Source organism: Muscardinus avellanarius (genome assembly GCF_963383645.1).
Source record: "Muscardinus avellanarius genome assembly, chromosome: 10".
Lineage (NCBI taxonomy): Eukaryota > Metazoa > Chordata > Mammalia > Rodentia > Gliridae > Muscardinus > Muscardinus avellanarius.
The window spans coordinates 88,116,977-88,132,376 of record NC_137796.1 but is presented as its reverse complement, the minus strand read 5'-3'; the positions used below and the strand labels follow the sequence as shown (position 1 = coordinate 88,132,376).

Here is a 15,400-nt window from a genome sequence, read left to right as displayed (position 1 = left end):
CTAGGCCTGCTGTGCCCGCAGCAGCGCCCGCACCTGGCCGATCTGCCAGTCGACACTGGAGCGCGCTGTGCCGCCCAACGCGCCATACTGCTCCACGCTGTGCCCGTAATCCCACACGCGGCTCACATCACCTGAGAACAAGGGGCTGGGAGGAAAGGAGGAGATGGGCCAGGGCAGCCAGGCCTCCCCAGCCTCCAGGCACCCAGCCTCGCCTCCCAGGAGCGATGGAGGGAAGGGGAGGCCCACCTGATGCTCTGAAGCTCCTGCAGTGACAACTGGTTGAGGGCGACCCCCTTGGTCTCCGCCATGAACACGGCTTTTCCCGAGGCCTCGTGTGCCTGGCGGAATGGCATCTGGGGCGCAGAGAGGAGGGGGCGGTGATGCAAGTTTCCTGGGCTTTCTACCTGCCCTGGGTGTCCCCAGGACGCGGGGGGGGGGGCATCCTCATCCCTGTTCCCGTGCCCTCCACCCGGCTGGCTCACACTCACCCCTTTGCGGACCAGGTAGTAGGCGAGGTCAGTGGCCAGCATGTCAGGGCTGAGAGCCTGGGCCATGTTCTCTCGGTGAATCTGGGGGCGCCAGCGAGGTGAGATGTAAGCTCTGAGGACCCGGGGCCTGAAGCTGCCCGGCCCAAAGTCAGGGCCTGCTCCCACCCAGTCCCCACGACCCTGCCTTGGGCAGATCCCAAGCTTCAGCTATCTAATCGTTTTATTTTTTTTAGTACTGGGGATTGAACCTGGGAGCATTATTCTGAACTATACCTCCAGCCTCTTTTTCTTTCTTTCTTTCTTTCTTTCTTTCTTTCTTTCTTTCTTTCTTTCTTTCTTTCTTCTTTCTTTCTTGTAGTACTGAGGATTAAACCCAGGGGCATTCTATCTCTGAGCTACACCCCCAGCCCTATTTTTTATTCTTTGTTTTGAAACAGGGTCTCATTGAGTTGCAAAGGACCTCACTAAGTAGCTGAGGCTGTCTGCAAACCAAGATCCTCCTGTCTCAGCTCTCAAATGCTGGGATTACAAGTGTGCGCCACCAAGCCTAGCAAGTTTTTTAAATTTTTAAACAGGGTCTCATTACATTGGTAAAGGTTTCACAAAGTTGCTGAGGCTGGCCTTGAACCTGCGGTCCTCCTGCTCAGCCTCCCAAGTGCTGGGATTACAGGAACATGTCATCATGCCCAGTTTGCCTTTACGTTTTCAAAAGCCCTTATCTTCAGTGCATATCAGAATTACTTGGATTGCTGGGCATGGTTGCACATGCTTGTAATCCCAGCACTTGGGAGGCTGAGACAGGAGGATCACACAGGTTCGAAGCCAGCCTCATCTACTAAGTGAGGCTCTCAGCAACTTAGTGAGACCCTGTTTCCAAATAAAGTATAAAATAGGTCTGAGAGTATAGCCCGGAGGTAGAAAAGCCTCTGGGTTCCACCCTCAATACCACACACACAAAATTTACTTGGATTAATTAAAATGTAAATTACTTGGAATAATTAGAAATACAAATTACAGGGCTGCACCCAAATTGCTGGGCTGCACCCCCCCCCCACACACCCAGTATCTGATCTGTCAGCCTTGTGTGTGGCCTAGGGCTGCATTTCTAGCACATTCACAGGCCACACTGATGCTGCGCATGCCAGGACCACGCCTTGAGAACCAGTGCTTCAGACACCGCCTAAGCGGTTTAGGGACAAGATGATGTGATGATGGGAATTTGCTTCAAAATAACTAGGGTTCAGCAGGGGCTGGGGGTGGAGGAGTACATCAAGATAAATGAAGCCACAATCCCAGTACTTGGGAGGCTGAGATAGGAGGATTGCAGGTTCGAGACCAGCCTCAACAATATAACCAAACTCTCAGCAGCACCTAGAGAGACTTGGGCTTGGGGTGTAGCTCAGAGGTAGAATGCCTCTGGGTCCATGCTCCAGTAACGAAAAAAAGAGAGATGAAAAGAGAGCTGAAACAAGAATGGCTCTGGTCGATTATTGCTGAGGACGGGCGTGGTACATAGGGCTCATTATGCATTCTTTGGGGGGATTGAATTTAGGGGCATATCATACATACCCCAGCCATATTTTTTTCTTTAATTCTTTATATTGAAACAGGGTCTCACTAAGTTGCAGAGGGCCTAAGTAGCTGTGGCTGGCTGTGAACCTGCGCGATCCTCCTTTCTCAGCCTCCCAAGCGCGGGGATTACAAGCGTGTGCCACCATGCCCAGCTATTTTTATTTTTAATAAATAAGTTAATTAACTTTATTTTATTTATTTTTTGCAGTACTGGGGATGGAACCCAGGGGCATTCTATCTCCAAGCTACACCCCCAGCCCTACTATCTATCTATCTATCTATCTATCTATCTATATTTTGTGTGTGGTACTGCCGGTGGGACCCACCAGGGGCTTTCTACCTCTGGGCTATACTCCCAGACCTTTTTTTTTTTTTTGGTGGTACTGGGGATGGAACCCTTTTACCTCCGGGCTACACTCCCCGACCTATTTTATATGTTATTTGGAAACAGGGTCTCTTAAGCCAGTGCAGCTGGCTTCGAACCTGCGGGATCCTCCTGTCTCCGCCCCCCAAGGGCCGGGATTACAAGCGTGCGCCACCACGCCTGGCTGTTTTTTTAATTTTAAACCAAGGTCTTGCTAAGTTGGTGAGACTGACTTCATACCTGCAACCCTCCTGTCTCAGCCTCCCTGGTACTGGGCTTGTACATGCCTGGCTGGATTTGTTATGCATTCTTTAACTGTTGTATACTGAAATTTCCCATGATAATTGAATAAAAAAGGAAATCTGCCAGTTGATGGGATCTGGGCCTCTTGAGCCAATTCTCATTTACTGTGGCAGCTTTTGTGAAGTGGAAACAGACACCCATCCCAGGCCCACCCGGGTCTTCCAGCCCCATCTGGCCTTCCTGGCACGCCCACCCAGATCTGCGTGCCTAGGAGAGCAGAGGGGGGTGGGCTGGGAGAGGGCGAGTCTTACCTTCAGTGTAGAGATGACACCCGTGGCTACCTGGAGGACGGCACTCATGGTGTCTGACACTTCAAATACAGCTTCCTTGTCCTCCTGGGAATCAGAGGGCTAGAGGTGAGGGTCCTGAATCGCCACCCCCCACCTGCAGACATGCCCACTGCCTCCCACTGGGACCACTCAGCACCTCTCACACCCATACCAGGGAAGGGCAGCCGCAGGGCTGTGTGCACAGGACAGGAAACAGCAATCCTGGGGCCCCCCGGCTGCGTGTGCTGAAGCCCCAAGAAATTGGTGTGTGGTGTGCACACAAATGGGCCCTTCACCCCCACCGCCGTTCACACCTGTAAGTCCTTGTTGTAGGTGCTTGGAAGTCCCTTGAGGGTCATTAGGAGCCCAGCACACTGCAGGAAGAGTGAGGCTCAGGAGATGCGAGCCCGGAGCCGGTCCCTGGAGTCTTCTCAGGACCCGCAGGGTCAGCCCCATGCCTGGCACCTCCCCTCCTGCCCCTGCCCTGCTCACCCGCCCGAACACTCGCCCCGCCTTGCTCCGGATCAGCTCCAGGCTGTCTGGGTTTTTCTTCTGGGGCATCAGGCTGCTTCCCGTGCTGGGGACAGAGATGCTGGGATTAAAGAGGCCCGCCTGCCCCTCGGCTGCTCTGGGGCTGGGCAGGTCCAGCGGCAGGCTGTCCAGGTTTGGCCGAGAGGGGAGGTAGAGGAAGGAAGCCACTAGAGCAGGGCAGGGCAGGTGGCAGCTTGGGCCTTACCTGTAGGCATCCGAGAGCTGCACGAAGCTGAATTCCTTGGTGCCGTAGAGGATGAGGTCCTCAGCTATCCTGCTGAGGTGGGTCATGCACAGTGAAGCCCAGAACAGGAACTCGGCTTGGAAGGGAGGGAAGGGAGGTCACCAGGCCTCTCTGGTCCCCGGCCCAGCCCAGAGAAGCTCCGGATGGATCGTATGGACTACATACGGGGAGGGACTGCAGGGGAGCTAAGGCGGGTGGTGCAGGGGGCTGGCCCTGGAGTTGGGCAGGACTCACCCACAAAGTCCCGCTCGCTCGTGGCGTCCATGCTGTTGAGCGTAATGGCCCCGAAGCTCAATTCTGGAGGAGGGGAGGGGACGAGGCTGGGCAGGAGGGCAAGGAGTGTCCTTCTCTGCCCTGAACCGGGGTGCCCTGCCACCTTCAGGCAGGACCAGGGAGGAGAGGGGCTAGGGAAGGGGTTTGCGCAGGTCCCGGGAGGGTGGCGGCACCCTTGAGTGTCCCCAGCACCAGGTGCCCTGCCCTGGGCCAGCGCTGACCTCCATTACCTCAGTGCCCACAGGGACTAAATGAAGACCCTGCTCTCTCATTTCCTGTGTATTTGTGGGGACAGGCAGGTGCTGGAGGGGCTCTCCCCAGGGAAGGCGGGGCTCCTCACCTGCGCGCAGCAGCTCCCGGTCCACGCCCAGAGGATTGCCCGCGATGGCCCCGCTGTAGGGACAGGGGCTCATGGTGACTAGGGCTCCCGGCAGGCACATATGTACAGGCATACCCAGGACCAACCTTAGATGTCAAGACTCAGCCCCCTCCCCAGCTCGGTTACCCTGGGTGCCAGGACACTTGTCCCCATGCAGGAGCAATGGCAGGCTGGGGCAGCCAGCTGGGCTCTGCAGGAACCTCCCCTGGAGAACTCTGGCCCTGCTCAGACATGTTGGCTAGCTTGGCTGTTCCCGTGGCAGAAAGAGCTGGGGATGTGTGTGTAGAGTCCTCCTCCTGGCTAATTAGCTCCTGGTTTTCTGTCCCAATCTGTGCTTCAGCTTCTCCTCTGTCCGTCCTCAAGGGCCATGTTGGCTACGCAGCAGCATCCCTAACCCTCCCAGGCCCTCTCAGTCCTTAGGCCCCGCTCACCTCCCCAGGGGCAGGACGTTGATCCGCTTCCGCACCTCCAGCAGCCTCTCAGAGTCTCGGGTCAGCGCCACGGCATGGCTGCGGGAGGCCAGGGCCGGGGGTCAGGGCAGCCCAGGGCCCTCCCCTCCGCCAGGACCCCCGGCACGGTGCCCGCCACAGCGTCTGAGCCGCAGCTGCTCACCTCAGGATCCAGTGGCTCCAGCGGATGGGCTGAGCCCTCTGCAGATGCGTGTACCCGGGGAAGAGGACATCACGTTCCCTGTAGGAGAAAAGGGGCCGGGGTCAGGCAGGGGCGCAGGTGGAGGTTTGGGTGAAGCCTGCCTGGGACACCTAGGACCCTGCAGGCCTGATCCCCTCCAGGGAAGAGCAGGGCAGGACTCCAAGGCTCTGAGACCAGAGCTGGGCAGTGTGGTTCAAAGACTAGGCCAGGCCAGGGTGCTTCTGGGGCCAAGGCTTCTCCAGGACTATGCTTGGATTATGCTTTTAGCCTGGGCCTCAGCCATTCCACATCTCTAACCAGGGGCCAAAGGAGGGGAGGAAGCCTACGGCAGGTCCAACCTGGGAGTGGGAGGCCATGTTTGCAAACAGGAGAAAAGATTCCGAGGCTCCCAGAGATGGCTGGGGCACTGAAAAGAAGGCAGGGTGGCCACTGAGGCACAGACGCTGAGGCGCTGGTTCCAGTTTGTTTGTTATTAATTAATAAATAAATAAATTCATTCATTCATTCATGTGGTCTTGATCTCACTAAGTTGCTAAGGCTGGTCTCAAACTTGTGATCTTCCTGCCTCAGGCTCTCAATTGGCTAGAATTATTTTAATAAATAGCTTTTGTATGTGTGTGCATGGTGTTAGAAACGTGTGGCATTGAGCATGCTTGTAATCCCAGCATTTGGAGGCTGAGACAGGTGGATCTGGGTTCGCAGCCAGCCTCAGCTACTTGGTGAGGCCCTCTGCAAAATGTTCAATCTCCAGTACTAGAAAAAGAAAAAAGAAAAAAGAAAAGAAAAGAAAAAGAAATTCTACCTTCGAGTCTCACTAGGTTGATGAGAATCTCACTGCTTGCTGAGGCTATCCTTGAATGAACCTGGGATCCTCCTGTCTCAGCCTCCCAATTACTGGAATTACAAGCATGTACCACCACACCCAGGTTTAAATAACTTTACTGTGATATAATTCATGTACAATTTGTCTGTTTTTGTGGTTCTGGAGATTGAAGCCAGAAACATTCTACCTGAGCTACACCCTCAGCCCTATTTTATTTTTATTTTGAAACAGGGTCTCATTAAGTTTCTCAGGGCCTCACTAAGTCACTGAGACTAACCTCAAACCTGCCACCTTCCTGTCTCAGCCTCCCAAGTACTAGGATTACAGGTATGTGTCACCATGCCCAGCTCAATTCATCCGTTTAAAGTATACAATTTAGTTAGTGTACAACCATCACTGCAATCAATTTTAGAATATTTTCATCACTCCATTAAAAAAAAGAAAAAAGCCCTGTGTTCATCAGCACTCACTCCCTGAATGATTCTTTCCAGAAACCTGCTGAGGTCTCTGAGACCGAGAGTTGGGAGGAGGGGTCAGTCCTATCTCGCACACCACACAGGGACTTCTGCGCAGCTCCTTGGCCAGGTCTGCAAGGAGCGAAGCCAGCTCCAGAGGCATCAGGGCAGAGAAGCCAAAGCTGGGGCGAGGCCAGCGGGGGTGGCCTCTGGCTCTGTGGGGGTGTGGAGTGTGGGAAGGGGACACGGGCACAGACACTGGTCGGGCTCAGCCAGGCCCCTTCCTCGGGCATCCAGACCCTTGCCTTACGCCTTAGCCTCCTGCCCCCGAATCCTCCAAGGGCAGGCACTCCCTGCCCGCTGGGCTCGGCAGGCCTGGGGGTGCAGGAGGCTGCGACCAACACCCCACTCCTGGTTGCTCTGCCTCGTTATGGGACCACCCATACCCCAAGGCCTGGCTCCCTAACTGTCCACGCCAGCCTCCTAGGTCTGGTGCCCAGGCTGCCTGCTTCGGGGAGAGGGATCTTGGCTGCCCTTGTGGCCCTCTCTGCCACCTGGATGTCCCGGGGGGGGGGGGGGGGACTCACGCCTCTGCCCGGTCCACCATGGTTCTGATGAGTTCCCAGAGCAGGGCACAGAGTTTTGAGCAGGTCTGCCGCATCCACAGCCTGAGGTCTGTGACCACCTGTGGGGAGGAGGAGGGGCACTCAAGGGGGTGGAGGTGCTGCTTCCCCAGGGGGTCCAGGACGCCTGCTGAGGGCTTGCCAAGGTTGGGGAGGCGCAGGGCAGAGGGGGAAAGGCTGGCGCACCTGGTCGTTCCGACTGCGCCCTGTGTGTAGCTTCCCCGCAGCTTCCCCGATGAGCTCCTGCGGGTGAAGAGAGACATGGGGTCAAGGGCTGCCTGCTTGGGGCCCAGTGGGGTCGACCCGGGCCACCCTCCCTCCCTGCTCCAGGGGCCCTGGTCCTGCCCAAGTCTCTGCCTGGGGCTCCTGTCCAAGGTCCCACCCACATGGCTAATGAGGGCAACAGAATGCTGGTAAGTGGTCCAGGGCAGGAAGGGGGGGCAAGGAGGCAGGAGAGGGCAGTCTTACCTTTAGGCGCCGTTCATTGGCTGTGTGGATGTCTTCATCATTGGGGTGCAGTTTGAAGGTGCCCTGGGCCCACTCTTCAGCCACCTAGAGTGGGTAGCCACAATCCCGGGGGGTCAGGTATCAGCAACCCACCATAGTTGGTTTCCTTCTTTTTCTTTCTTTCTTTCTTTTCTTTTTTTGGTGTGGTACTAGGAATTGAACCTAGAGGCACTCTACCACTACTGAGCTATACCCCCAGATCTTTTTATTGGTCTCACTAGGTTGCTGAGAGCCTTGCTAAGTTGCCGAGACTGGCTTTGAACTTGTCATCCTCCTGTCTCAGCCTCCCAAGTACTGAGATTACAAGTGTGTGCCACCACGTGTGGCTTATTTTTTACTTAGAAATAAGTAGGGTCTTGTTGGGCGTGGCGGTGCATGCTTGTAATCCCAGGACTTGGGAGGCTGAGACAGGAAGATCACTGGTTTGAGACAGCCTCAGCAAGTAGTGAGACTCTCATCAACCTAGTGAGACCCTGTTTCAAAATAAAAATAAGGCTGGGGGTATAACTCAAGAGGTAGAGTGCCCCTGATCCTAATCCCTGGTACCACACATATGCACAAAAAAATAGGGTCTCGATAAGTTAGTGCACACTGGCCTCGAACCTGCGATCCTCCTGTCTCAGCCTCCCAAGTAATGGGATCAAAAGTGTGCACCACTGCATCAGACTTTGGTCCCGGCCCTTCCTGCCCCCTAACTGTCCTTCTAAAGAAGCCGAGTGAGTCCCGGCACAGCTCGCACTCCTGAGGGAGCATCTGAGACCCAGCACACCTTTGCCCATGAGCCTTGGGGGATATGGAGGCCATTAAAAGATGTAGAGATTCGGTCACCACAGTGTGTGGTTAATTAGCACCTCTCTAATGAAATCATTGTCACGAGGCAAAATAACAGGCTTAGGCCACTGCAGTCTGGGCTCAGGGGCTTGGTGGGAGCCTGCAGCTATGGGGAAGGGGTGCAGGCTGGGAAGTGGGGAGTACCTTGTCCAGGCCACGCAGGATCTGCTCCATCTCAGCCTTGGTGAGGAGCCCCGCCTTCTCCAGGCCCCTGCTGTAGGCCTTGCTGCCCTGCACGTCCACCTCCCACAGGTGTCGGTCGTAGGAGATAGACGAGTTGAACTTCTCCATGATGGGGTCCACTGTGCCCACAAATCGGCCGCCCCACAGCTTCCCGCTCTGGCCAGGAGAGCAGGAATAATTAGTCACTTCCCCGCCCTCCAGAGGAGTGAGACCACACACAGACTCTTGTCACTAACCTGGGCCACAAAAGAAATGCTTGGACATTTCTCCTTTTTTTTTTTTTTTTTTTTTTTTTTTTTACGTTTTGCTCTTTGGTACTGAGGATTGAACACAGAGACATTCTACCCCCAAACTACATTCTAGCCCTTTTTTAATTTATTTTGAAACAGAATCTTGCTAAGTTGCTGAGGCTGGTCTCCAACCTGCAATCCTTCTGTCTCCGCCTCCCAAGTACTAGGATTATGGGTCTATGCCACCATGCCAGGTTCTTGGACATTTCATGCCACTGTTCAAGGTGAGAAGTTACCCTGGAATCTGAATTTTTAAAATTTATGTATTTATTTATTTGCGGTACTGGGGATAGAACTTAGGGGCATTGTACCTCTGAGCTACACCCACAGCCCTATTTTTTTAGTTTATTTATTTATTTATTTATTTATTTATTTATTTTTATTTGAAACAGCATCTCACTGAGTTGCAAAGGACCTTCTCACTAAGTAGCTGAGGCTGTTTGAGAACCGTGATCCTCCATTCTCCAACTCCTGAATGGTGGGTTTACAAGCATGCGCAACCACACCTAGCTGAATTTTACTTATTTAATTAGGTAATTAATTTTTGTTACTGGGGAATTGAACCCAGGGACATTCTACCTCTGAGCTATACCCCCAGCCCTATTTTAACTTTATTTAGAAACAGGGTCTCACTAAGTTGCTGAGAGCCTCACTAAGTAGCTGAGGCTGGCTTCGAACCTGTGCGATCCTCCTGTCTCGGCCTCCCAAGCACTGGGATTTAAGTGTGCACCATCACGCCCGGCTCGGCTATTTTATTTTTTATTTGGAAACCGGGTCTCAGTAAGTTGCTTACAGGACTCACTAGGTTGCTGAGGCTGGCTGTGAACCCGCGCTCCTCCTGCCTCAGCCTCCCAAGTGCTGGGATTACAGGCGTGCGCCACCACGCCTGGCTCTGAATTTTCAATCTAGATCTGAGGTGCCAACGATCACAATACACACAGGATGTATTAGCTAACAGATTGTCTCAGTGCGTGCCAGGCACCGTTCTAATTGCTCGGCATGTAATGACAGCAACCCTCTGCTACAGAGAAGGGGAAACAGAGGCACAAAGGCTCTGTGGTTTGTCCCTGCTGGTGTTCAGACTGTGGCCCAGCACTCTGATGTCACAGCTCATGATTCCAACCCGTGTTCCACTAGGGCCTCTTTGCTCAGCTCTGGGGTCCTGACCTGTCACTGCAGGGACATGCGAAGCAGCACTTGAGGGGCCTCTTCGGCCACCTGCATCTCTCCCCCTCACAGCCTGGGGCAGGGCCCAAGACCCCAGCACAACCACCCCAGGATCTAGAGAGCTCCTGACACCCCCATTATCAATGTCCTTCTAGGAAGCCACTAGCCTATCCCTCAGCCCTGGGAACCAAGGGCAGAGAGGGGACAGAAGCACCTGTGGGTTTTTGGTTTCTGTTGGTGTGTGTGTGTGTGTGTGTGTGTGTGTGTGTGTGTGTGTGTGTGTGTGTACTGGGGATGGAACCCAGGGGCATTCTGCCTCTGAGCTACACCCTCAGCTCTATTTTTTATTCTTTATTTTGAAACAGGATCTCACTGAGTTGCAGAGGGCTTCACTAAGTAGCTGAGGCTGGCTGTGAACCACGATCCTCCTGTCTCAGCTTTCTGAGTGTTGGCTTACTAGCGTGCACCACCATGCCTAGCTAGCACCTGTGTTTTGAAAGAGGGCATAGGCCAGGGCATGGGACGGATGGGGGAGGGGTACAGAACATCTGGGGAGCAGCGTGAGTGACCACAGTGCCAAGGACCAGGAGAAAGTGTGCTGTGGGAGGAGGAGTTAGGTGTGTTACTACGCTGACATCCTTTCTCTGGATGGGGTCTACAAGGGCACTGGGGACATGTGTCTTCCTCAGTCCTCATGCAATACCCTAGGTCTTTGTGAAGCACCTGACCTTGGGGATATTATATACCTCCTCCAAACCTCAGGGCTGCTCTCTATAAAGCAGGAATAATAATAGTACCAAACTGATGGGCTTGTCCTGAGCATTCAATTAGATGATATTTGCAAAGTGCATGCATAGGGCAGTGCGGACACTCAGTGGGGACTCAGTAAGAGTCCTATTACTCAGGAGGGCCGGGGCCTGGGGCTAGGGTGTGCTTTATCCCCACTCTTGGTTCCTGTGTACAGGCAGGGACCTCTAGGTATTCTGGCCCCAGGCCGTGAGCTGACCCCTCAGTGCTCAACCGCTGGCTGCCAAAGGACTCTGCCCTGTAGGAGTAGCCTCCCTCCACCTCACTCCCCTCAGCTGCCCCACTAAGACTTGAGCTCCAGCAGAGTGTCACGTGGGGCCCTGGGCCTGACCAGTGGGGCCAGAGGGCCAGGGCCAGGACCAGCTGGTCAGGAGCCAGCCAGGAACCTGCTGTGGGAGGCCCAGGAGACTGACCTGCCCACCTGCCTCTCTTAGCAGGCTTCTGGGCCTCACTGCCTGGGTTGCTAGTAATAACAACAACTACTTAACAAGCAGGGCTGCAGCCAAACCAATTAGTAGCAACCCACAAGATGGCCTGCGGCAAGCTGAGGTCACCTGGAGCCCTGGTCTAAAGGCAGACCACTGTTTTTAGGAACCAAGCTCCCACCCCACTGGCTTTTTCTTTTTTCTTTCTTTTCTTTTTTCTCTTTTCTTCTTTTTCTTCTTCTCCTTCTCCTTCTTTTTTTTTTTTTTTTTTTTTTTTTTTGGTGCTGGAGATTGAACCCAGGGGCATTCTACTGCTAAGCTACACCCCAAGCCCTATTTCATATTGAAATATGGTCTTGCTAAAGTAGCAGAGAGGCCTTGCTAAATTGTAAAGCTGGCTTTTAACCTGTAATCTTCGTATCTTAGCCTCCAAAGCACTGGGATTACAGGTGTGCACCACTATGTCTGGCTCACTGGATTGCTTTTAAAAGGATCCCAGAAGCCGGGCGTGGTGGCGCACGCTTGTAATCCCAGCATTTGGGAGGCTGAGACAGGAGGATCGGGTTCACAGACAGCTTCGGTTACTTAGTAAGGCCCTTTGCAACTCAGAGTTTCAAAATAAAGAATAAATAATAGGGCTGGGGGTGTAGCTTGGAGGTAGAATGCTCCTGGGTTCCATCCCCAGTACTGCAAAAAAATAAAATAATTAATTAAAAAATAAAAGGATCCCAGGAATGAGATGAGAGGATTGAAAGGCTGTAGCCAGCTTAGTGAGGCCCTCTGCCACTTAGTGAGCCCTTGGTTCCAAATAAAAACTAAAATAGGGCTGGGGGTACACTCAGAGGTGAAACAATCCCCAGTACCACACACACACACACAGAGAGGACCCCAGGAGGAGGTTAGAGTGAGATGCCTGGACTGAGGAGAGTGGAGACCCAATATGGTAAGAGGGGGCATTGTTCCCCACAGGGAGACATCTGGTCCAGAATAAACTCTTGGGGCAAGAGAGCAGGGGCACCACATTGGGCTAGATTAAATGAGCAACAACCAATCTGGAATGCACAAGGGAAAAAAATCAGTGCTGTTACTGTTAGCCGCCACTATCTGAGCACTTACTATGGCTTGGCCCTGCAGGGAGGATTCTGCATATGCGACTCCACCCTCGCAGGAGGTGGGCACCGTTACCGTTACTTTACAAAAAGTTCAGAGCGCTCAAGCGACTCGGGTACAGAAACCAAGTGTGTTTGGCTCCAAAGTCCAGGCTCTGCTCGGGGGCCCTCCACCTGGGCCCAGAAGCTAGCAGGGCAGGCATTCTTAGCTGGTTTATTCAGACAAACTGACAGAGAGGAAGTGCCTGGCCAGCTAACAAGGGCCAGAAGGGACCGGAACTCAGACAGCTGCTCCCCAGGCCCAGGGTTCCCTTCACCAGCATCAAGCAAACAGCCCCGTTTACCCGAGGGGTTCAAAGCAATGACCTCATGACCTTACAGCGGGAGGCAGACGGCTGTTATTATCCTGCTTTGCTAGATAAATCAAATGAGACCAAAGGAAGGAACCTGTGCCTTGCACTCCTGCCTCTCAGTGGTGAGGGGGTGAAGCCTGGAGTTCCTGACCCTAAGAAGAGAGGCCATGAGGCAAGAAAGGATCTGGCACCTCATTAGACATTGGGGCCCTGGTGTAGGGTCCCCACCTCCTGGCTCTTTCCACATGCCGGGGTCTAGAGCAGGAGCACTTTAGGGGCCAAGACTTGTTTCTAGACACAGGAACAACTGTTGCAGCAGAAGAGGTGTCCTGTAGTGTAGCGATTAGCAAGAGGAGGTGGGGAAGAAGGAATGGAGAAAAGACTTGTTGCCTGATCCAGCAGCACCTTTCCCGGCTGGGTGGCAGCACTGTCGGGCCAGCCGATCCCCAGTCGTTGGAGAACTTGACACATGGGTCAGCTAGGCGCTTGGGGTGGGCAGGTGATGGGGGCACCAGTGAGTCCGGGTAGAAGTCTCTGGTAGGCTTCGGCAGATGGGGCCAACGAGGACAATTACCTGCGGGGCGGCTGACGCCAGGTCTGGGACCGGGGACCCCGCACGCAGTTCCTGGCCAAAGCAGTCCCCTAGGGGGCTTTCCCCCTACCTGCAGGATCGAAGGACCCGCGTCCCCGAGGTCCCACTCACCTCGGATGCCATGTTGGGCGGTTCCTCGTCGTCCGGCAGCCTAGGTCCTCCGGGTCTGGAAGACAATTTCGGACAGGCGACTTGAGCCCGCAAGGTCCCCGGGGCGGAGACTGCCCGGGGCTCGGAGCGCCGCGCTCGGCGGAGCGCAGCCCGCGCAGGGGCGGACGTGGGCAGCGCCCAGAGCGCGCCGGGTCCTCGGCGTCCCCGCTCCCACCAGCCTCGCCCGGCCCGCCCGGCCGGCCGCCGCGCACTCACCCCGCCGGGCCGCGCAGTCGGTCTCTCGCCAGCCTGCTGGGCTTTTCTGGCTGGGATGGCGTCAGCTGCCGCCCAGCCCTGACCACGCCTTTAGGTGGCGGCTGCACCAATCCAAGCAGGCTCAGAGAAGTAGGCGTTGCCCGCGTCATCCAATCCCGTTCGTGGGCGGGGCCATCCCCGGCTGAGCTCTAGGCAGAGCCGGCCCAAACCAGCGGGTGTCCGCACGCCTGCGAGACCAGGTAGAGGCACTAGAGACCCGGCCTGGGGGTAAAGACAGACAGCCACAACAGGCTCTGGCAGGTGCCTAAGGGATATAAGTTGAAATGGCCTGCTTGCATGCTTGCCCATGCATCTATTCAATACACACGTACCAGCCACATCTCCTATGCGCTAGATACAGAGATAGATGGGGAAGGAGGGATAAGTTTAAGAAATGACGCCTGGCCGAGCGTGGTGGCGCACGCTCATAATCCCAGCACTCGGCTGAGACAGGAGGATCGCGGTTCGCAGACAGCCTCAGCTACTTAGTGAGGCCCTCCGCAACTTTAGTGAGACCCTGTTTCAAAATAAAGAATACAAAATACGGCAGGGGGTGTAGCTCAGAGGTCGAATGCCCCTGGGTTCCATCCCCAGTACGGGGTGTGGGGTGGGGGTGGGGGGACGTGGATGACGCCTGGCACTAAGCCCAGAAACTCTAAGTCAAGAAAACACTGTCCTGTTCGAAGCAACCACCATGAAGAAGGGTGGTAATCAAAGTAAGGAAGGGGAGTGGGCTTTGTTGCAAATCCATTAGGAATTAAAGAGTTTCTAGCAAGATGCTTGGAATTTATTTTCCTTTCTTTTTTCGGTACTGGGGAACTCAAGGGCCTTCGACCTCCAGGCCACACCTTCAGACCTATTTTTCAGTGTGTGTGTGTGTGTGTGTGTGTGTGTGTGTGTGTGTGTGTTTTGCCAGGGATTTAATTTTTATTTTTTATTTTGAAACAAGGGTCTCACTGAGTTGCAGAAAGCCTCACTAAGTAGCTGAGGCTGGCCGTGAAGCCCTGGAATTTCATTTTTAAAAGATCTCTTGAAGCCAGGCGTGGTGGCGCACGCTTGTAATCCCAGCATTCGGGAGGCTCAGACCTGAGGATATCGGTTCACGGACAGCCTCAGCCACTTAGTGAGGCCCTCTGCAACTCAGTGAGACCCGGTTTCAAAATAAAAAGAATTAAAAAATAGGGCAGGGGCTGTAGCTCGGAGGTAAAATGCCCCTGGGTTCCATCCCCAGACCCACAAAAAGAAGCCAGGCCTGGTGCATGCTTATAATCCCAGCATTTGGGAGGCTGAGACTGGAGGATGGTGGTTTGCAGACAGCCTCAGCTACTTAGTGAGGCCCTCCGCAACTTAGTGGGTGAGACCCTATTTCAAAATAAAGAATAAATGAAAGGGCTGGAGGTGTAGCTCAGAGGTAGAATGCCCCTGGGTTCCATCCTCCGTACACATACACACACACACACACACACACACACCCCTCTTGAAGCTCAGCATAGTGGTGCTAGCTTGAAATCCCAGTGTTTGGGAGGCTGAGACAGGAGGATCACAAATTTGCGACCAGCGTGAGCAACTTGGTGAGTCCTACCTCAATTTAGTGAGACTCTGTTTCAAATTAAAAAATAATACGATAGGGCTGGGGGTGTAGCACGGAGGTCGAATGCCCCCGGGTTCAATCTTCAGACAGACAGACAGACAGACAGACAGACACACACACACACACACACACACACACACACACACGGTATTGGGGTTTGAGACA

The 15,400-nt window shown here is 54.2% G+C and overlaps 1 protein-coding gene across 1 annotated transcript; it reads right to left on the bottom strand.

Moving 5' to 3' along the window:
• ASL (argininosuccinate lyase) lies at positions 1-13,754 on the bottom strand (the record flags this gene model as incomplete). The annotated part of the gene is made up of 19 exons (XM_080703883.1): positions 1-145; positions 247-353; positions 489-569; positions 2,979-3,062; positions 3,311-3,370; positions 3,489-3,573; positions 3,733-3,847; positions 4,006-4,068; positions 4,385-4,437; positions 4,855-4,932; positions 5,036-5,113; positions 6,940-7,037; positions 7,162-7,218; positions 7,444-7,527; positions 8,458-8,652; positions 12,382-12,547; positions 13,053-13,244; positions 13,310-13,405; positions 13,606-13,754. 19 exons carry the CDS (start codon positions 13,752-13,754, stop codon positions 1-3), a joined length of 1,986 nt encoding a protein of 661 aa, XP_080560009.1.
• Between the last annotated feature and the right edge of the window lie 1,646 nt (positions 13,755-15,400).